Genomic DNA, 23,608 nt, shown 5'->3' on the forward strand with positions numbered 1-23,608 from the left:
CATGTCATCTGCAAACAGTGACTGTTTTACTTCTCTTTTCTGATTTAGATTCTTTTAATTTCTTTTTCATCTCTGATTGCTGTGGCTAAAACTTCTGAAACTATGTTGAATAATAGTGGGGAGAGTGGGCAATCTTATCTTGTTCCTGAACTTAGTGGAAATGGTTTCAGTTTTCCACCACTGAGAACAATGTTGGCTGTGGGTTTGTCATATATGGCCCTTATAATGTTGAAGTAAGTTCCCTCTATGCCTACTTTCTGGAGATTTTTTTTATCATAAATGGGTGTTCAATTCTGTCAAAAGCTTTTTCTGCATCTACTGAGATGATCATATGGTTTTTATCCTTCAATTTTTTAATATAGTTCATCACACTGATTGATTTGCATATATTGAAGAATCCTTGCATTCCTGGGATAAACCCCACTTGATCATGGTGTATGCTCCTTTTAATGTGCTGCTGGATTCTGTTTTCTAGTATTTTGTTGAGGATTTTTGCATCTATGTTCATCAGTGATATTGGACTGTAGTGTTCTTTTTTTTGTGATATCTTTGTCTGGTTTTGGTATCAGGGTGATGGTGGCCTTGTAGAATGAGTTTGGGAGTGTTCCTCCCTCTGCTATATTTTGGAAGAGTTTGAGAAGGATAGGTGTTAACTGTTCTCTAAATGTTTGATAGAATTCACCTGTGAAGCCATCTGGTCCTGGGCTTTTGTTTGTTGGAAGTTTTCTAATCACAGTTTCAATATCAGTGCTTGTGATTAGTCTGTTTATATTTTCTATTTCTTCCTGATTCAGTCTTGGAAGGTTGTGCTTTTCTAAGAATTTGTCCATTTCTTCCAGGTTTTCCATTTTATTCGCATAGAGTTGCTTGCAGTAATCTCTCATGATCCTTTGTATTTCTGCCGTGTCAGTTTTTACTTCTCCTTTCTTGTTTCTAATCCTATTGATTTTAGTCTTCTCCCTTTTTTTCTTGATGAGGCTGGATAATGGTTTATCAGTTTTGTTTGTCTTCTCAAAGAATCTATTTTTAGTTTTATTGATCTTTGCTATCACCTCCTTCATTTCTTTTTCATTTATTTCTGATCTGACCATAATGATTTATTTCCTTCTGCTAACTTTGGGGGTTTTTTTGTTCTTCTTTCTCTAATTGCTATAGGTGTGAGGTTAGGTTGTTTATTTCAGATGTTTCTTGTTTTTTGAAATAGGGTTGTATTGCTATAAACTTCCCTCTTAGAACTGCTTTTGCTCCATCCCATAGGTTTTGGGTCATCGTGTTTTCATTTTCATTTGTTTCTAGGTATTTTTTTATTTCCTCTTTGATTTCTTCAGTGAGCTCTTGGTTATTTAGTAGTGTATTGTTTAGACTACATGTGTTTGTATTTTTTACAGTTTTTCTCCTGTAATTAATATCTAGTCTCATAGCATTGTGATAAGAAAAGATAGTTGATAACAATTTCAATTTTCTTAAATTTACCAATGCTTGATTTGTGACCCAAGATATGATCTATCCTGGAGAATGTTCCATGAGCACTAGAGAAGAAAGCATATTCTGTTGTTTATGGATGGAATGTCATATAAATATCAATTAAGTGCATCTTGTTTAATGTGTCATTTAAAGCTTGTGTTTTCTTATTTATTTTCATTTTGGATGATCTGTCCATTTGTGAAAGTGGGGTGTTAAAGTCCCCTACTATGATTGTGTTACTGTTGATTTCCCATTTTATGGCTGTTAGCATTTGCCTTATGTATTGAGATGCTCCTATATTGGGTGCATAAATATTTACAGTTGTTATATCTTCTTCTTGGATTGATCCCTTGATCATTATGTAGTGTCCTTCTTTGTCTCTTGTAATAGTCTTTATTTTAAAGTCTATTTTGTCTGTTATAATATTTTGTTTTAAACCTCACATCAAAAATAAACATCATTATACCACCTGATGATGACCATTAAAACTTTTTCTCACTTTTGTCCAGTCAACTTTTTTTTCAAATGACTGCAGTTTGAAAAATAACCAGTCTCCTGAGGGAAAGAGGAGCCAGAGAAAAATCTTTCTTAAAGATAAATATATATATATATAAATAATTGCTTCAAGGTAACTAAAAAACTCAGTGACTTACTTTTCTCCCTGTTGAAACAGCTGAATCATAACTACTTCAGACTGAGCTTTCTATTCTTTCTTTTAGAATCTAGAGAGATGTTGGTAACCCTTTCCTCCTAGAAATCCCTCTATGATATCTTAATCCAAAATCCTTCTGCAGTAAATGACAGTGTGGGTTTTTTTTTCTCCATCATTAAAAGTTATTAAAAAAAAAAGTTATTAAGGCAGCTGGTTACTGTCTCCCTTCATATAATGAACTCAACAATGAAATTACCACCTACCTACCTCCTTTCTCTTTCCAAGCTAATTAATGTCACTTTCTTTAATTTTTCTAGTTTTAAATTTCTGTCTTTATATTTTTCTTATGATCTCTCTAAGGCCCACTTCAAACATGAAATCCAAAGTTCTTACAGGACAACATTCATATTTGTTTACTTGTCTCCCCAGAATTTCCTGAGGATAGAAATTCTTCAAATCTTCATGACCAAAACAGAGAAGAGAGTTTAACTTGGTTGAACTGAATTGTCATATAAGCCTCACTTAGGAGAGTTATATCTATCACACATACAGGTGCTAGATAGAGTACTAAAACTCGTTGTTCTACCCAAATATAATGAGACATACCCTCAAATTGTATGTCCACCTAGAACTTCAGAATGTGACCTTATTTAGAAAGAGGTTTTACAGATGTAATTTGTTAAAATGAGAGTATACTAGATTAGGGTGGGTCCTAATCCTAGGGCTGGTGTCCTTACAAGAAAACAGAGACATGTTATTTTAATGCCCAGTTTGTGGTACTTCATTACAGCAGAACTAGGAAACTCGTAAACCAAGCATCACTGTTTCCCCCACTATCTGAGCAACTGGCAATGTTTCCTTATGGTTCACTGTCCATCACAGGCAATGTCTCAAAATTGTTACTCCCTCCAAAAAAAATACAAATAAAAGACATTTTGTTTCAAATCATCCTTTTCCTCAAAGGCTTGTTCATTCAAAATCCACATCCAATTCCATCAATATAATAAAAAATGTAAGAAAAAGTGAACATATGATAAGAAAAGGTAAAAGGACACCCAGTCATTAAAAATCACATATTTGAAGAACTTTCATTTAAGGAAAGTGCTCAATATATAATGTTAAAAGAAAAAAACAAGATACATATTTCATATGAAATATGCTTTCAATTTTTTAAGTGCACATATAAAAATAAGATACTTGAAGAAAAAAAAAAACAACAAATACTCTTTGGGAGGCAAACCTAAAGATACCTTATATTTGGCTCTTTCTATCCTTATTTATTTTCTGGATTTTCTACAATGAATTAATTACTTCTATAATCAGAAAAATGCTATTTACACAAGGTTATTTGAAGACAAGAGAACTAAATGGAAGAAAAAAAAACAGTTATCTTTAAAAAAATCTTAATCCCTATTCATCCAAGAAGCACAGGACTATTGCAAACTATTAAAATGAATAAGTTTGACATGTCTTAGATAGGAATTGGATATCAAATAATTTTATCTGAGACACTGAAAATTTCCTCAAATTGTGCAATGGTATATCAAATCAAGAAATCAGCCCCAGAGTTTTGCTTTCTCTCTACTGATCTTTCTACTACCAATGACACCTTTTACATACTTAGATGGTACTTCTTTAAAAAGAAAATTCAGGGACTTCCCTGGTGGTCCAGTGGTTCAGAATCTGCCGTCAAATACAGGGGATGCGGGTTCAGTCCCTGGTCAGGGAACTAAGACTGAGTGCCACAACTACTGAGTCTGCATGCCACAACTAGAGAGCCCACGTGCTGCTACTACAGGGCCCATGTGCTCTGATGCCTGCACGCTACAACTAGAGAGCCTGCACAGCATAACTAGAGAGAAGCCCACATTCCACAACTGGAGAGAAACCCATGCACCACAACTAGAGAGGAGCCCGTGTGTTGCAACGAAAGATCCCGTGTGCCACAACTAAGACCCAACGCAGCCATAAATAAATAAATACATAAATAAATAAATAAGAAAATTTGTACTGGGAAATTAAGTATCATGAAACCAATCCAGACATAGTATAACGTGAAAAACGTACTATTCATTATTAACCACCTTCTTCAGTGCCCACATCCACACACTTTCTTGTTTCCATATATCTAATTCCAAAAATGGCACATCTAATCTCATTCAAATACCTATGCCCAACTGAAAATGCATCATCCTCTTCTCAAAGAAAGACACCAAAATCATGTCCAGTTTCTGAATTGTGCTCTGAGTTTAAGATCTCTGTGGGCTGTGAATTCCTCTTGGTGGGTTTCAAATGTGGCTCCTCATGGTCCAGCAAATGATAAATGGTCCAGCGAAATGATGAATGTGATCATCCCGACAAGCTCACAATACACAGGAAAGGATAAACAATATTATATCACCAAAAGACCTCCCATTTGAAAGATAGAGAAGGAGAAGGGCCGTGGAGAGGTGAAATGATTTCCTGTTCTGTATTAGAATGAAGTCCTCAGGGGACAGCCTGATTTTGAGGACCTTCCTGCCACACCTCAAGGAAGCAGGAGGAAGACTCCCTTTCTGGAACTACATTGCTTTGGCACCTCTCTTCTTGTTGGCATATTTTGAAAGGATGGTGATTACCTTTGCTTAGGAGCATTTATGGTTCTCTTTTCAGACGCTGGCACTTTCTGGCAATAAACTCCTTTAAAATTCTTAAAAAAATATATATGCTTTAACAGACTTTTCTAAAGAACACACATGTAGAGGTCCTGGAATGGATACTCTTATTATTATTCTGTATTTCTTTGTTGTTTGAAACTTTAAGAAGAATGTATAATTTGTACAACTTTCAAAAAAAGTTTTAAGTTTAAATCAAGAAGAGAAAAAAAGAGATAAGGAAAGAAATTAAAGTCTCAATGCACTAGATCTGACTACATGGTAATAAAAGAACCAATGCATTTCTAATACAGTTAACTCACTATCTGATGATGACGGCATTTTTCTTAATAATCTAGAAATTCTTTTGATTCAACACATATGAACAAATAATTATAACAGTCCCATTGTCTTACTGCAGATCTCCATTTAATGTACACTCTTATACAAAATTCCTGGTGAAAATTCAGTTTCAAATATTTAAAAGCCATGTGAATAAAAACTAAACTTCTGTGAAACAACTGCATTTTCCAAATAGCACACCAAGTTTCAGGTCATAAAATAGCAACAGTCTTAAATAAAGCCCTATTTAAAAAAAAAAAAAAAAACAACAATAGCTGTGAGGCAGTAAAATAAGCCACTTAAAGACACTTCTACAGAGCACATTTTCAAATCTTTGGGTTAATACTACACTTCAGGGCAATAGGTATATGGAATTTCCTTTTGCTTTTCTCTCTGTTTTTATGTATGTTTGAAAATTTTTATAATAAAAATAAGTTTTGAGAACATGTACCTCACAAGGTTAATTTTTCCTATTAATGCTAGTAGACAGTGGATGCTCACTATAATTATACATATTACTAGTATTTCACTATTGGTATATATTGTACATACAACATATAATCATAAGAGCTTCCATTCCTTGAATGCCAACTGTGAACAAAATGCTTTAAATCATTATGTAACTTAACAACCTTCCTAAAGTTAATGGTATTAATATACCCATTTGACAAATAAAACAGCAACCCAGAGAAGTTAAGCCACTTGTTAAAGATTTCAAAGTTAGTAAATAGAAAGTTAGAACTTTAAACTCATGTGTATATGACCCCAAAGTCCATGTTCTTCATTTCTATACTATATTGCTTCCTAAAAAGGATGGTCTAATTATTTTTAAAGTTCACTACCATTATTTTGAAACTTACTCTCTTTCACTGATGATAATCATGGCATAACCTAGAGTCAGTCATTTATCCTCTTTGTTCATCATTTCCTCATTAGTTGCCCCATCTAATAAAATGTGGAAATTTTATTAACTTGAACCAGTTGGACCAAAGCTCAGATGAATTCACAGAATATCTTACTTCAGAGTTTTCAGAAAATTCTGAAAGAGATGTTACAAAGGTGATACTAACTCAGATTCTGCCAAAATTACTCTAAATTAATGGAATCTAAGTAATGGTGTTTTATCAAAATTCTAAGTACAGAATCACTGTAGAAGAAACTGTGAATTCACGATACTACTAAGGCAAATACTGAATGTAGTTTAAGAACATTATTTTTATTTATTTGTTTAACATTTATTCAATTGGAATTTAAGACACTGCAGGTATAAAGTTTAAAAAGAGTACTCCTTTCCTCTGTAAGATTACAGTCTAATGGGAAGACAGACTTGAAAAGAATTACTCTACTTTGTGGTATGTACAAACTATAACGGTACCAGAGAAGAAGTAGCATCAGAAGTCTGCTTTGGCAATCAGAGAAGGCATCATAAGGCAGAAAAAGAGGTAAACTAAGACATGAATAATATGTTGTAGCAGGATGAATAAAATCTTGCAGCATTTATCAGGTCAGCATTAACAACATCCAGTGCTTATTAAACATTCAAAACTGTATTTTTGGAAAACAGTTTGGCAATTCCTTAAAAAAATTAAAACATGGAATTACCATATGACTCAGCAATTCCACTGCTGGGTATATATCCAAAAGAAGTGAAAGCAGGGACTTGAACAGATATTTGTACCCCCATGTTCACAGCAGCATTATTCTCAATAGTCAAAAGGAGGAAGCAACCCAATTGTCCATGGGCAGATGAATGAATATACAAAATGTGGCATATACATACAATAGAATATTATTCAGCCATAAAAAAGAGGGAAATCTGACACAGGCTATAACATAGACAGACTTTGAAGGCATTATACTAAGTGAAATATGCCAGTCACAAAAGGACAAATATTGTATGATCCTATTCATATGAGATTCCTAGAGTGCTCAAATTCTTAGAGACAAGAAGTAGAATGGTGGTTGCCAGGTGTTAGAGGGAGGGAGGAATGGGAAGTTGCAGTGTTTAATGGGTGCAGTTTCAGTTGAAAAGATAGAAAACTTCTGGAGATAGGTGGTGATGATGGTTGTGCAACAACATGAATATACGTAGTGCCACAGATCTGTACACTTAAAAATGGTTAAAATGGGGCTTCCCTGGTGGCGCAGTGGTTGAGAATCTGTCTGCCAATGCAGGGGACACGGGTTCGAGCCCTGGTCTGGGAGGATCCCACATGCTGCGGAGCAACTAGGCCCGTGAGCCACAACTGCTGAGCTTGCGCGTCTGGAGCCTGTGCTCCGCAACAAGAGAGGCCGTGACAGTGAGAGGCCCGCGCACCGCGATGAAGAGTGGCCCCCGCTCGCAGCAAATAGAGAAAGCCCTCGCACAGAAACGAAGACCCAACACAGCCAAAAATAAATAAATAAATTTATTAAAAAAAAATGGTTAAAATGGTAAACTTTATGTTATGTATAATTTACCACAAAAAGCTCTACATTTTTTCTAAAACACAGAAATTACACTCATTTTTCCTATTTGAGTCATCTTCAGTGTAAAATATTGCTCAGTGGGTAAAAAGGACTGAAATCTCAATTTTGTGTTGATCAATCAGAAAAATTAATTAATGGATCAACAACTATTTATTGAATACCTTGTGGATTGATGGGCTTCTAATTATTACCTTGCAGTGGAAACATGCTCACCCCAACATGAAAAATTGCCATTTCTTTACCAGAAGTTAGAAGTTGCTAAGACCAACTGCTTCTCAGTTATTTGAAATAAAGCAAAAAGTCAAAATTCATCTCCAAATGAAAAAAAGTGCATTTTTCATTGTTTATGGCTTAAAAACAACTAAGAGAAGTGTCTCTTTTGGATTAATTGCAAGGGATAAAAATTTATGCTCTGGAACGTAATATTTTCAAAAAGTCTGAGGTGACCAAAAACAGTATATGATTAAAAGAAACCACTTAACCATAGCTAATATATTAAAATATTTATGCTAACAATCAGAGTTCACTCCGTTCAAACAAGTTCAGCAGGCACAGAACACAAAGGAAGGAATGGGAAAGAACAGGTCTTGAAATTCTAGAACAAAGCAAATCTTTGAGTTATCTGTATAATTCAAGGTTCCAATTACTATAGGTTTTACTGGCTGCCTATTTTTTCTATTCCCAATAGCATAAACAAAATTATTTTTCAATTGTATTTCAAGTTGACTCTACTTACTCCTGGTGGAAACATCTGAATAACATTTCCAGCTATGTCTAGGATTCTTAGGTTGAAAAGATCACAAAGTCCCTGTGTCAGGAAACAAAAGAGAGAGAGAGCTTTTTAAAAGTCTAATATGTAGAATCATAAACATTTCTTGTAAGTTTAAACTTGATGAGGTTGACCACCTTTCCTAATTACCTGGTCAATTCTTCAGTATATCTCCCCAGGGAGATCACTATGTCTGGATCACCAGATTCTTTCAATCCTCCATTTCCTCTGACCACTCCAGGGCAACATAACATGGTGACCAAGAACTAGACTATTTGTAGTAAATATCTGTAGGTTCAAATTCATCTCCGACACTTACTATATATCTATAGGCAAATTTCTTAATCTTTGCACTTTAGTTTCTCCATTTGTAACATGGAAATGTTAATGGAACCCACTGTCTTCAATATGGATGCTGAATACATTAAATAAATTACTAATCAAAAGTGCTTACTAAAGGGCTTAATACATAGTGAGCACTTAGTAGACATTTCTATCATTAAAACAGAAAGAACCTTTGGGAGACAGAACACAGACGTAATCTTAGAAAACTATTTTTATCAACAATTCCACTGGCATTTATTTCACATCTACCTTTTGTGTGGCATTGTGCTAACACAACCCTTTCCTTATAAGGGAAATCTGTTAGTCTAGCCACATGCCCAATGTGACTGGATGAGCATATACCTTCATATGCACGTGTGCAGACATACACATAATTTATAATGTACCAGAAAATGATTCATAATATGTTCAGTAACAAAACAAATGAGTATTTTCTGTAATGTCTTATCATTTATAATTTAGACCAAAAAGAACAATGATAGACTGAATCATATTAAATGTACAAGGACATAAATGATTATAGGCATTCTTTACATGATAATTCAGGACAGGACTGACTAGCATTCAAATTTTTTAAAGTCTAAACGCCTTGGGTTTATAAAATTGTGGTTAGACTATTGATTTGAAATACGGACTTTTAAATTAGACAGACATGGATCTGAGCTCTTTTCCTGACCTTTGCAAACTATGTTCAAGTCACAAAACCTCTCTGATCTTTATTCTAAAATGGGTATAATAAGAGATACATTATAAAGTTGTTATGAACACTAAGTAATATAATGCTTCATGATGATCCTATTGCTGCTGTTACTGCTTTTCCCTCAAATAAGGCAGACATGTTTTTAATAGGTTTAATATGTAATTCCAAGACAGTTTTTTACTTGCTTAAACTAAGTCGAAATTTTAAGGAATATAATAATAAAATTTTTGAAATATACTTATTTATAGCCTATACCTTGGTATATTTTTACATATCACATTACAGGGTGCACAGAATTTTTAAAGGGAATACATTCTTTTTAAAAAAATTTATTCATTTATTATTTATTTGGCTGCATCGGGTCTTAGTTGTAGCGTGGGCTCTTCATTGCAGCACACGGGCTTCTCTCTAGTTGTGGCACACAGTCTCCAGAGCACGTTGGCTCAGTAGTTGCAGCAGGTGGGCTCTCTAGTTGTGACGCGTGGGCTCAGTAGCTGCAGTGCACAGCCTTAGTTGCCCCACGACGTGTGGGATCTTAGTTCCCCGACCAAGGATCAAACCTGCATCCCCTGCATTGTAAGGCGGATTCTTAACCACTGGACCACCAGGGAAGTCCCAAGGGAATATCTTCTTGAGAGAAAAGTGAAACAGTAGGAATTAATCTGCTTTTTTTATTCCTCAAGTTACTGTATGACATGCATTTCCTCCTACCAAGTTAATTCTAATTTGTATAAGTAAGGAAGGTAAACCTGTTGACAGGTTCTTAACAGGAAATGGTACTCTTAAACTGGGAAATTTGAGGAGAGTTTAATAAAGCCACTATTTATAAAAGTTTGACAGGGTTCAGGGAAATCAATGAGGTTCCCTAAACCAAGAAAGGTAGTTCCATAAAACCACAAGGTTCTCAAAAGCTAGCAACAGCAAGGAGTTCTTTAATACCACAGGCCTAAAGAGTCAAGGGAATGTAATAATGTCCATTGAGGATCACCTGACATTTGCTATGACCCTCCAGAAAAGCATGCAGGCAACTCACAGCACCCTATTAGAGAGAACACCAGGGGAAAACTATATGGTACTCAATATCCCACTGCCCTTCACCTCCTGCTATTGCCCCTCATTGGCCATATCCTAGAGGAAGTCTGAGGACAAAGGAGCTCATTGATGCCCATAGGGGTCAGTCTCCCAGGCACAGAACAGGTTGGAAAAGGATGGAGAGTGGATGTAAAGGAAAAATGGAAGATATCTAGTACTTACTCAAAAACCAAAAAGTACTAATATTTTGTGCTGTATATAGAGTTGCCAGATAAAATACAGGACACTCACTTAAATTTAAATTTCAGGCAAAAAAAAATAAGATTTTTAAAAGGTATAAGTATGTCCCATGCAATATTTGGAACATACTTATACTAAAAAAAATTCTTCATCGGTAATCTGAAATTCAGATTTAAGCATTCTGTATTTTTATTTACTAAATCTGTCATCCCTAGCTTTGTGAAAAAATCCAAGTTATAACCTTCCTTTGTCATAGGGATTTGGGAACTGATTATACCTAATCAGAGGGAAAGCAAATGACCTCTTGTACTCAGATGCCCAAATCTATTCTACAACTGCTCCTTATCATGGTGTAATGAGTTCTTCACCAACAAAAGAAAATTTGGTTCCATCTTTTGCTTACCTCTGGCAAAGATTCTATGTTGTTCCTGACCAGAAGAAGCTTCTGGAGCTTCTTCAAGAAATTCATCTCTTTGGGTATGCAAATGAGCTGATTGTAGTTAAGTTGAAGTTCAGAAAGATTCTCAAGGAAACAAAGTTCTCTAGGAATGCTGGCTAGCCGGTTATGATTTATACTCAGATATGTAAGGCTTTTTAATCTAAAAAATAAAGTGTATGAATGAAATTCACAAGAATAAGAAAGTCCATTGTACAGACCTCACTTATCAGAGCCACGTATCAATTCACATTTTTTGTAGCTCACCTGAGCTTTTCTTCAGTCAAGTGTTCACAACTACTATGAATCATTTGAGCATAAAAAAAACTGTGTTGTAATTTAACTTTTAAAGATATTTTATAATCAGATGGCTTATGTTAAAAGTTAAAATTTTATCTAATCAAAACTTAGATTTAAGAAAAAGAAAATTCTATCTTCATTCTTTGTACATATACACTAGCTATACTGAAGAGGAAGCCAGAGGACAAAGGAGGACATATACACACACATGGATATAGATAGGTATAGATTTAGATATAGATTATACATCCTGTACCACTTAGTTGCTGCAGAAGATGCAAAGACAGATCGGCCACAAATTCTGCCCTTATGTATATCATTGTCTAGAAGGAGATATTAGATAGAGTCATAAATTGAGGATAGAAAATGCCAACAAACAAGGAGAAAAGGGTTAAGATTTGAGCCTGTAATTGCAGATATAGTACCTGAGGTCCCTCACAAGCATTTTGGAAGAACCAACATTTTGAACTTGGCCTTGAATAATAGAACCTGTAAAATTAGGGCAACAGGAAGGCATAGCAAACTGAGAAAATATTAGTATTTTGAATAAAGAAGCAGGAACAAATTAGCACTACTGAGCACCAACTATGTACTTGTGCATTAAATTTAATCTACAGCACAACCCTAAGGCTGGAGTTATTACCCTTAATCCAGAAATGAGGAAAATAAAGGACCAGAGGCAGTGAATAACTTACCCAACTTAAACATCAGAAAACCATGTCAAGATTCAAATGCAGATGTGTCTTCTTGCAAAGCTAAGAATGAAGATTTATAATGCTCTCAAGCTGTTGAAGTTAAATTAGTAACATAATGAGGTGACATTTCTAGACAGTTTAAAATGGGGGACTGTTGCTTATGACAATAGTCAGTGCTAGTGAAAGAGATTTGGGGGAAGATTCTATGAACTTGATGGGGGAAGAGTCTATGAACTTGATCGTGGAAGCCATGTGAATACATGAGACTGACAGAAAGAATAACAACAACAAAAGATCAGAAGGAGATAGAGAGGAAGCAGATGGAAAGATTCTTGAGAAATATGAACATCTGACAAACAAACAAACAAACAAAAACCAAAGGCACCCAGAGAAGGCATGAGCAGAAAAATAGATGAACCTGGTTAACAAGGAATTTCTAAAGGTATGAGAGGAAAGTATTTCAAAATTAAAAATATAGTCAAAATGTTAAAATGTTAAAGAGAGGTACTGCAAAAAAAAAAAACCAAACGAACCTACTAGAACTAAAAGCAGGGTCACAGACTACAAAGTCACTATTTAAAAAATCTATTTTATGTCTATATTGTAGCCACAAACAACTGAAAATAAAAGTTTTCAAAATTCCATTTACAATAACATCAAAAAAAAACACTTAAAATAGTTAAGAATACATTTAACGAAAGACAATATTGTACTTTGTTCTCCAGAGCTAAGCTTACTAAATTGTGAAATCATAACGTGTTATAGCTGCAAGAATTTCAAAGTTCATCTCCTCACAATTCTTCCTTTAGAGATGAGAAAACCAAGGTCCAAGACAGTTAAATTACTTGGCCAAGGTCATAAGGCTAGTTGCACAAAGTTATGACCTGAACCTAGTTCACCAGATCTTCCAAGGTGTCCGTTTTTCATTACATGACCAACACATAAATCAGTTGATAAGCTGAATGAGTGAAAAAGCAAGCAGACAACTATTGGCATTTTCATTACCATAAGTATTCCTCTTCTTCATAAATTAGATAGCTTCAAATTTTTTTCTAGTTGCTCTGATTTAAAACATTACTTTTTCTGTAAAAATCTATCTGGGGAAAAATACATTAGCTAGAGGTATAAACAAGTAAATTGGAATAGACTTTAGGTGTTGCAGAAAGCCCTTTGTTGAGAACTATTCATAGTTTTGTATCCTTTAAAAATCTGGATGTTCTTATGTTGTAATACATCTGTTTCTGTTTGACAGGCAATAGAGTCTCCAAAGTAAACCTGAGTAGGGTTCTGTCTCCATCTGTCAGAAGAAAAGCCCAAGAGGGTGTTTTGCCTGCAGAAGGACAAGGCCTTCAGCTGACTTCAGAAAGTCACTGTAACAGCAGCCCATCTATGCAAATGTGCAGGATAAGGAAAAATAGCATTTTGTTTTTGTTTTTGTTAATGATAATAAAATGTGTTTTTTTTTTTTTTTATGAAAACGACATATTGGTTTTAAAGTCATTGCTTTCATATTACCTTTTCCATCAAGCTGAAAATGTTTTACAGTAAAGTTTAATGTCCCCAATTCTGTAGCAGAGCAAGCTCCAAGAACCCCCCAGTTAGGAAATCAATAACACAATCAACTTTAGAACTTTGTTTCAAACCCTCACTTTTATACTTAGACTACCAAGTCATGCTGTTTCTCATTTCTCTGAAGTGTTTAAAGAATCATTTGCTTAAAATCAGTGTCTTGCCTCAGTCCTTCAGGTGCCTCTTTGCTATGTATAAATCCCACAAGGACTTGAGGCTAGGCATACCGTGTTCAAATGACCAGGATGGGGAGAAATGGCAGTTGGCGGCATGGGGTGTGGGGGGTGGTAGTGGTAACCAGCTCTCACTAGAAACAAAATTACCTGCTGATTTCTTGAGGAATCCATGTAAGCTGATTGTTGTTCAGATTAAGCAGGATCAAATTTTGTAAGCCATCTGTTAGAAAATAATTTTAGTCACTTTAGATATCTGTTAGAAAATAATTTTTAGTCACTTTTCTGTACATCTTTGTTTTCCTTCTGGTTTCTTGCCTTGGCCAAGGCTCTTTGGGTTGCTGGTAACTGATACCCTCTCAGATTAACTTAATCAAAAAGGCAGAATTTATCCCAGTTAGAAAGCTAAGTCTTGACACCTGAGGATAGAGGGTACAGCCAAACTCACCACAAACTGGACCTGGAAACTATTATAAAAGGCACCGGAACCCAGGGTTTTAGTTTTGTTTTTGAAACTCAGAACCGTAGTCCCATAAATGTTTGCGAAATGCATGAATGACGTCCAAAGGGTCTTCCTGACGAGCCGAACTCATCCACCAACCAGGAAAACCGCACAGGAAACCAGCCCATCGCACCACGGCCCACAACTCCCTGGCGAAGAGGGTGAAGTTGACGTAGAGTGTGTTCAACTCTATTCCAGAGCCAGAGTCTCCTTGAAGTTGAAGGAGTAGATGGGCGCTGGTGCGTGAAACAGCTACTTGCTGATCTTCTTCACCGGAGACTGGAAGGAGCTGGGGAATTCTCTGCTGTATTTCGTGGGGAACAGGTCCTCTTGGGTCACCAGCTTCTGCAGGGAGCTCAAGACAAAGTCGACGTACTAGGGGACTATGCACTTGCCGTTCTTCCTGCCCTTTGTGCCGCTAGCACTGTGTGTGGCCCATGACCGTCGTCTGGCACCCCTCTCCTATGCAGAATGCTGGGCTTCCCCATCCTGCACGAGGACGTCGTGGAGACCGTCGCGGTGTTGCTCGCCAGCCCCTGGTTGAGGTCGATCTCTCAGGCAACACCACCAGCACCTTGAACTCGAAGTCGGACTTCGATTCCGGACTTGGTGTACTCCGCTTCCAGGTACATCTTCTTCTCCCCAACAGGCTTCTCATTGTTGGGCTTGGCTTTTAGACGTCCCCATGAGCCAGTCCATGGCTGCGTGGGCCCACCGCACCCTATGTCCAACATGCTGGACCTTGTGGCTGCAGCGGGAAGTCATATTAATATAAACATATGTATATAAATATGCGTAAGAGATACATAAAATATAATTTTAGGTATATATGTACACACACACACACACACACACACACACACACACACACACACACACACAGTAGTCCTTTGAACAACATGGGGGCATTAGGGGCGCCAATCCTCCACACAGTGGAAAATCCACGTATAACTTATAATTGGTCCTCCCATCTGCTCTTTCTCTGCATCCCGGGATTTAAACAACCCAGGGATCTGCAGTACTGCAGTATTTACCATTGAAAAAAAATCCTGGTATAAGTGGACCTGCGGTTCAAACCTGTGTTGTTCAAGGGTCAACTGTATGTGTTGGCTGTGTATATACATAGTCCTTTGGCTGCTCTTGGTAGTCACAGAAATGCTCATGCTTGAGTCTCCTGGGTTTCTGATGCTTCTGAATCACTGAGCCAGGTCGTGATGTCCAAGGAAACCCATACCAGCTCCAGGCTAATAGTCTGTCTGCCCCCAGGAGCTTCTCAAAGTCTGGTAGATAATACTCTCTGGGAATCTCTGCAGAACATAGAGTTCCATTTCTCATTACAGATTCTCTCAGCTTCATATTCATTCTCTTTCTCTTTCTCACTTCCCCTCTCCTTCACTCCTCATTCTTTCTCTTTTGAACATATTTTCTTTACTTTTCCATGTATCCATATAGCTGTCCCACAACTCCTGCATTTGAATGATCATGGAGTAGACAGAATTCTCAAATTGAAATGGCTACAGCAGGGGTCCCCAATGCTTGGGCCATGGACTGCTACCGGTCCATGGCCTATTAGGAATGGGACCACACAGCAGGAGGTGAGCAGTGGGCGAGTAAGCGAGCGAAGCTTCAACTGTATTTACAGCTGCTCCCCATTGCTCACATTACTGCCTGAGCTCTGCCTCCTGTCAGATCAGCAGCAGCATTAGATTCTCATAGGAGCGCGAACCCTACTGTGAACTGCGCATGCAAGGGATCTAGGTTGCACACTCCTTATGAGAATCTAATGCCTGATGATCTGAGGTGGAGCTGAGGCAGCGATGCTAGCGCTGGGGAGTGGCTACAAATACAGATTATCATTAGCAGAGAGATTTAACTGCACAGAGATGATAATAAATCAACTGCTTGCAGACTCATATCAAAACCCTATCAGTGAGTGGCAAGTAAAAACAAGCTCAGGGCTCCCACTGATTCTGCATTAAGGTGAGTTGTATAATTATTTCATTATATATTACAATGTAATAATAATAGAAATAAAGTGCACAATAAATGTAATGTGTTTGAATCATCGCAAAACCTTCCCCCCTCCTGGTCTGTGGAAAAATTGTCCTCATGAAACCGGTCCCTGCTGCCAAAAAGGTTGAGGACCACTGGCCTACAGGAACCAAGAAGATAACTCAAAACACAGCAGGGGGCCTAGCAGGAGTTCACCTGTCAGGCATGCGCTGAACTGGTAAGCACATGCGTTTTCCAACACAGCAGCTGCATTTCAGCCAGCTCCCAGAAATTGCTGTCACATGGGAATGTGAGTCCAGTGTTGCCTAATCTTTCTTTTTTAAAACAGACAGACAGAAAAGAGCCAGAGATTCAGACTTTTATATGAACTCTCTTAATTTGGAAATCTGGGGACCCTAAAATATTTAGAGAGGCAGACAAAACAGAACTAACCTATTTGTGAACCAGATTCATCCCACGGGTCACCAGTTTGAAATCTCTCTCTTAGTTCATGTGATTAGCTCAGACCAGTAAAACTGTTTTAGGCTCTATCATAATCCCCAAGAAAGAGAATGTGACTGACCCAGCTTGGGACACATGTCTCACCCTGGTCCAGTCTACTTTGGTGGGGTGGGGGGATGGGTATAGTGCCATGTAATACATGCTGGACAGTGCTCAAATCCCTGACACCAAACTGCTTCTGCCCTTGGATAATCAAGACCTGGCATAGAACATAATTTATGTCACTCACATGGGATTTTCAAAGTTCAACAGCCCCAAATCAAGAAACAGAGAAACTACAGACATGCAGGGGCACTGTACACAGATTACATTATTTTTTAAACCTCAAATTTAAGAGCAACATGAGAAAAAATTTCTTTACAGAAGCCTAAAGTAGCATGAATTAGGTTGCTTAATATCATTTATAATACATCAGGTTTTACCTGTTTGTCCCCTCAGTATAGTTCATAAATATTATTGTGTACTTTTTTGCATGCCCTTAATTTTTTCTTATGTGTAAATTGTTTTCTTCCTAAGTAACTTATGACTGAACCCTGAATCTACAGCTTTGTATGTATAACGTGCATACCATTAATAAGAGTTTATTACAGTTATTATTCTGTGGAAAAATATTTCTGCAAGATACATGAGCTAATATTTTAAAGTACTTTAAAGAGATAGTACCAGAATCTACTTGTGCTCTTTGCTATACGCCTCTAACTGAGGGCCCATGAAATAATACCCTTAATAAATGCTGCTCAATGATAACAGTGATGATATATAGCACCCATGCCTCAAAAGTTCACAGAACTTTATAAATTCTATTATATAGTTCTAATTTTACTATCGGGGACACAAAGTAGTAAAATGCCTTACATGAGTTAATGAACCTATAAAAATTATCTGGATCTCTGTCATGTGTTCTGTCCTTAAGCATACTCTACCTATATTAAATAGGAAAAATGTCATATTAAATGGAGAAATTATTAGTTTAAGGGAAACACAAAGAAAAAAGGGCCATTTATTGAATCTCCTATCTTTTCTTTAAAATTCTCCCCAAGTTCATTTAAGCTTAACATCTTGAGCAAAGATTGTGACTTAGTGTTTTAGACAGTGTAAAAGGTGTAAAGAACAAGGAGAGCTGTGTAGAGCTTTTCTTGATTTGATTTTCAACTAGTTTTCTCTCTGGCCCAGAGAAAGGGTGCCCAGATTTGAGAGTCTAAATGTACACTGATTCTGAAAAGGGGAAAATTTACTAACACTAATGCTTATTTATTTTCTTAGATCTATATGTAAAGAAATATATAATATGGTAGTCGGAAAAAAAGTTGTTCCCCAAATTCCCTAATTTCAAGTGTAAATATCTCCAACCAAAAAGATTAAAATGTAAAATTCCTTCTTCACTTTAGTTTCAAATTGTTCAATATAAGGAAATTAAGTTTGACACTATAATTATGCTCTTCTTTGACTAACCACATACTCCAGATGCAAATCTATGAATCTTATTTCCAAATAAATGGAGCTTCTTCAAGGATGTAAGGTATTTCATCTCTTCTGGAACTTCTTCTAAAAGGTTGTTTCCCAGATTTAGTGCTGTCAACTGCAAATATATAGAGATTTAATGAACTCATACATTATGCACCTTACATGAGAAAAAAGAAATAATTAAGCCCCTTTGCTGAGATACATATAACCTAAAAAAATCAACATAATCTTAATTATTTCACATGTACCTAAAATTATCTATAAAAATAAAGGTCATTTGAATTCATGTTCAAACACTTTATGTTAATTTAAGCACAATTTAATTCTCAATTAAAGTACTTAACTTCATTAAAATTGTATTACAAACCATTTCACAGGTATTTAAAAACACAATTAATGATCCATTCATAAGTTACTTGAGCAACTCAGGAGTATCCTAACACTAAAAACTCAGCAAAGGGGCTAATTTCCTGAAATCAGAAATTAGCTGAAGACATGAGGTCCTTCTGTCATACTAATCCCAAATGAGCTTTTTCACTTAGGCCAATAAGACTTCTATAATACATGGATGCGGGTGGGGTGGGAGGGTGGCCTTTAACATCACTCTGTGATCACAAAGTTCATAAGAGAAACTATTGACATGATATGGTAGGGTAGGGAAGATCTGCCCTATGTACCTACTAATGTCAGATTGGTCAGACATAGGAAGGACCATACATAAAAGGAGTTAGAAAGATCCTCTAGATCCTCTAATCCAGGGGTCCCCAACACACCCCTATTTTAAGGAGGAAGATTCGAGTCAAATCCCAAAAGAATGTTAAGTAAAATAAAAGCATACAAGTAACCACTGGACTTAGCAACATGAAAGTTGTTGGTGACCTTGATAACAGGGGTGAAGTGCTGAGGAGGAAACTGAAGTATGCTGTGGAGAAAATGTGAGAAAGTGAAGACAATGACTGAAATACAATTCTTTAAAAAACTTTTGTTATGAAGGGACACTAGAAAATTAGGAGGGAGCCTGGAGGGTTTGTTTGTATTTTGTTTAAAATAAAATATAGTACAGTTTATTTATATGCTGATGAAAATAATCTTGTAGATAGTGAGAAACTAATGATATAAGGACAGGGATAATTGCAGAATCAAAATCCTTTAGTAGACGAGCAAGGATAGGATCCAAGATACAAATGGGTGATAGCCTTGGATAAGAGCAGGGACTTTTCATTCGGGAAGTAAGAACGAAGGTAGAGAAGGTAAGTGCAGATCAGGGCAGTGGATAGATTTGACGACTGAAAGATGAGGGAGTTCCTGACTGACAGTGTCTGTTTTTTTAATGAAATGTGAAACAAAGCCATCTACTTGGAGGAGGAGATGTAAGAGCTTTGAGGGAAGGTAATTTTGAAGAGCAATCTAGAGAAATGTAGTAGGGTGGCCAACAGCCACATCTGGTTTTCTGATTCAATTTAGCTCCCAAGATAATGATATAAAATGGGTAACTCAAGAAGGCATTTTCTCTGGGTGACACATTAACTACATGCCCCTTTGGCTTGAAAATGCTGCCATGTAAATTTTGAGCTCCACGACCAAGAATATGACATGTAGAAAATAAAGAGGGTTCAACTGAAAACCTTAACGTTTAAAGGATTTCAAAGTTAAAACTAAGATGAAGTGAATGGAACTGGGATTATTCTTGATAGAACAGAATAAATAAAAGAAAATTCATTGATGGCCTTTAAATTCATAGAGGTATCTTAAAGACCAGATGATTACACTCTGTCATCATGGCAAATATGTTAGAGCTTCACCCTAAATTACATAAAAATACAGAAAGGTCCAGAGACACTGTAGCAAGGACTGAGTTACCTTTCAGAAATACCTCAAGACCCAACCTAAATGTTTCATTAATACAATCATATTTATGTCTGTTGTGTGCTTGGTACTATTCTGAATGCTAGAGTGAAAAAGACACACAAGATCCCTCTCTCTTAGTGTTTATTTGTTGGGAAGTGAGAGAGACAACAAAATAAGTAACAAATCATAGCTCTTAGTGTTAAGTGCTATATTTAAAGGAAAGTAAACAGGATAGTTGGATAAAAAGTGACTCAGCGTCAGATTGAGTCATTAGGGAAGACTTCTCCGAGGAGGTGACATTTGAGCTGAGCTATTTAGGATGCCTTGACAAGACTGTTCCAAATGGTGTTTTACTCACAAAGGGTTTCATAAATAGAAGGCATCCAGAAAGAGCCCAGCTGTGTGTGGTTAGTAACTCTCCTTGGTTATGGGTAGTTCCTGAGGGAAGTTTTAGTCATATGAGAGACAACCACCTGATAAGCTTAAAACTTACAAGACTTCAGTAATTATCTATAGTGAAGTTCTGTTGGTATTCTCAGAGTGTAACTCTTCTGTCCTTTGGAAACTAGCACATTGTCATAGATTGAAAGACACCATTGCTACTAAATGGTTTCTCACGGACCCATGATCCAGGGAATTATAGCATCTTACAATCAGAAAGAACTTTCATAAGTCACCCAGTGCAACATACAAAATGCAAGTGAGCAACTATATACCTTCTTCATGAGCACACTTAGTAATGGGTGGCTCTTTTATCTTGTTAGGCAGTTTTATTTATGACTGTGTGTGTGTGTGTGTGTGTGTGTGTGTGTGTGTTTCTTTAGGCACTCTGTAACTTCTATCCAATTCTTCCCATAGGAATCATAAAAGATAGTTTTATTCCCCTGCCTCTCTCCTACGTAACAGTCTTTAAAATATTTGAACATTGCTATCATATTCCCCCTGAATTTGTTCCATTCTTCCTTAACCATTTCCCTCAGGACATAATTTCCAGACCCTTTACCATCCTGGTTACACTCTAATTTTTCTAAGTACTCCTCTCTAGAAACATGGTACCTAGAGTGAGACAGGAAATGTGATCTCATAGCATAGATCTGTTGGGACCATGGAATCTGCCTCAGGCAGATGACTACACTTCTGTTGCAGCCTAACATGGCTGCAACATGCACTCTTTCAGAAATGGGGCACATGGTTGGTGCATAATTAATTTTGTCTGTGGCCAAGAAAAACCTACTGTCAAGGAGATAACTCACATCCTGAACTTGTGCAATTGAATGCTTTTCTTAACTTAAATTTAGGAATTTACAGTTATCCCTGTAAAAATTTCATCTTGTTGGTTTTGGCTCAAAAGACATAAGTGGATGTGATGATGTCACTCTAAATTCAGAATCTAAACTGGACAATGTCAGTGGACAAATGAGATCTGTTTTTCCCCTTCCCACTTTGGCTAATGCACTCATCTTTCTCATAATAATATGGTAGCCAAACTTTGGAATCACCTAGAACTTCTCTCTTGCCACCTAAATTCAATCAGTAACCAAATCCTATTCTCAAAATGCCTTTTAGATGCATCATTTTCAAGTCTCATTGCAATTACCCTAACACTAGTCCTCATTACTGCCTGCCTGTAGCATTACCTAACTTAAGAATGTAAAGAATGGGCTACCTTATCATTTAAACTCCTTTTACCTGTCCTACTGGATTATATATAAAGAGTTGCCCGAATAATCAGTCCATGAGGAATTTCCCTACTTAGTATGCACTAAATGTTTCTTGGCTCCCTGTAGCCTCTTCCACATCTTTGTATGTTTGTCCCAAATAGTGTCTGTGTATCCCAACTCGTCCTAAATTTGATTTGATTTATTTAATTGCATTGGCCTACTCATACCTCTAAGTTATAACCTGTCTGTAGCCTGCCTTGAAATGGATGTGTGTGTTTCCTCTTACATCTTGGATATGAGGTAAGCATGTCAGTGTCCATTGATGCCTTTGGGTTATAGACTCTAGATTTAATGGGTAGCAATCTTTGGATAAAGAGAGAAGAGTATAAGAAGTTTGAGAAGAAAAAGTACTGATTAACTTATTAATACTAATGACTAACATTTAAATAGAATTTTATATGTGCCAAATACTGTGCCATGCAACCTTGTACATTGCCTCAGGTGGACTTCAAGGTACCCCCAATTTACAGAAAAGGGATCTGAGGTATAGGCTGTGATTTATGGTGAAATAACATAGCTTCACTCAGTGGCCTATACTCCTAATTTCTACATTACACAATTTACTTTAAACTATTATTAAAAAGAATTTATTGTTGCTTAGAATGATCATATATATGCACGTGATATATACATTCATTCATACACACACCCATTACACACACACAATAGAATTGTATGCAATATATGGATTTCTCTTTTTAAATATTCTTGTTCTGTGAGTTACACCATTTAGTCAGTATTTTGCAGTAGCAAAAGCACAGGCTTTGGAGACCATCTGCTATGCAATGTACTCACTATGGGATCTCAAGAAAGTCACTCCAATTCCTGTCTTCCTTTCTTTATTTTTAAATGGAGATACTAGCATCAACTTCTCAGGGCTGCCTTAAGGATTAGAGCCAATATAATGAAGTACCTGGCAAATAGTGGATATTATGAAATGCTAACTATAAACTTTTAGACTCAGGAGAAGACCATGGAACAAGATGTTAGACATACATGATGCTAGGAATGCTTCATATAGTATATATGTTGACACTTCGACTCAGTTTTCAATTTTTAAACCTGTTTTCTTAATGATTTCTAACTCCTTTTTCCAAAGATTTCTAAATTCACAGTCACTTTTGAATGACATTTTTAGGAAAGAGAAAATTATCTCTGTTATTCTGTTGGCCACAGGAATAATGACTTTCTGTTAATCAGTTAATTTTGCTGGAAATTTTTTTTTTTTATTATTTCTACAGTGACAATGTTCTCAGGATTCTCTTTCCATTAAACTATCACTATACCTTGGTTCTCCAATTATTATAATGGATTTCTGTGTTTAATGCTCCCCCTTGGCATATATCACCTTCTCCAGGAAGCCATCCTCCTTTTGTAGTTGCATAACACTGTGTACTTTCTATGGCTAATTATTACCTTCTGCTTTGTATTATAGTGACTCATGTATATATCTTACCTTTACTATAAAGTTGGAAATTTTCCAATGATAGGGTCTCTGTAATTCATCCAGCACTCAAAAAATAGTGTCTGGAATACAATAGCTGTTCAATAAATATTAGTTGAATGCTGTCTGCTTAGATCATTTCTTTAATAAGCTGATGGTTCAAACTGTGAAGATACTCATTATGGCTCCACATCATTTGTCTTTTTTCAAAATCAAGTATCTATTGAGCTCAGTCAGTGCCAATCTACCCAGCTGGATTCACTTCCTTCTAATGGGCTGCATGCCTTCTTTATTCT

At 36.5% G+C, this 23,608-nt stretch overlaps 1 protein-coding gene across 1 annotated transcript in view; it reads right to left on the reverse strand.

The window, feature by feature from the left end:
- The window catches only part of SLC26A7 (solute carrier family 26 member 7), a 329,129-nt gene that overhangs the window by 293,684 nt on the left and 11,837 nt on the right, over positions 1–23,608 (reverse strand). Inside the window, exons 2-5 of the mRNA XM_082363300.1 lie at positions 18,288–18,414; positions 13,970–14,042; positions 11,050–11,245; positions 8,297–8,368 (exon numbers count right to left, since the gene is read on the reverse strand). Coding sequence (XP_082219426.1) covers positions 8,297–8,368; positions 11,050–11,245; positions 13,970–14,042; positions 18,288–18,414 — 468 coding nt within the window. The remainder of the gene's footprint in view (positions 1–8,296; positions 8,369–11,049; positions 11,246–13,969; positions 14,043–18,287; positions 18,415–23,608) is intronic.

Source organism: Balaenoptera borealis, assembly GCF_965194805.1.
Source record: "Balaenoptera borealis genome assembly, chromosome: 17".
In the NCBI taxonomy this organism is placed as follows: domain Eukaryota; kingdom Metazoa; phylum Chordata; class Mammalia; order Artiodactyla; family Balaenopteridae; genus Balaenoptera; species Balaenoptera borealis.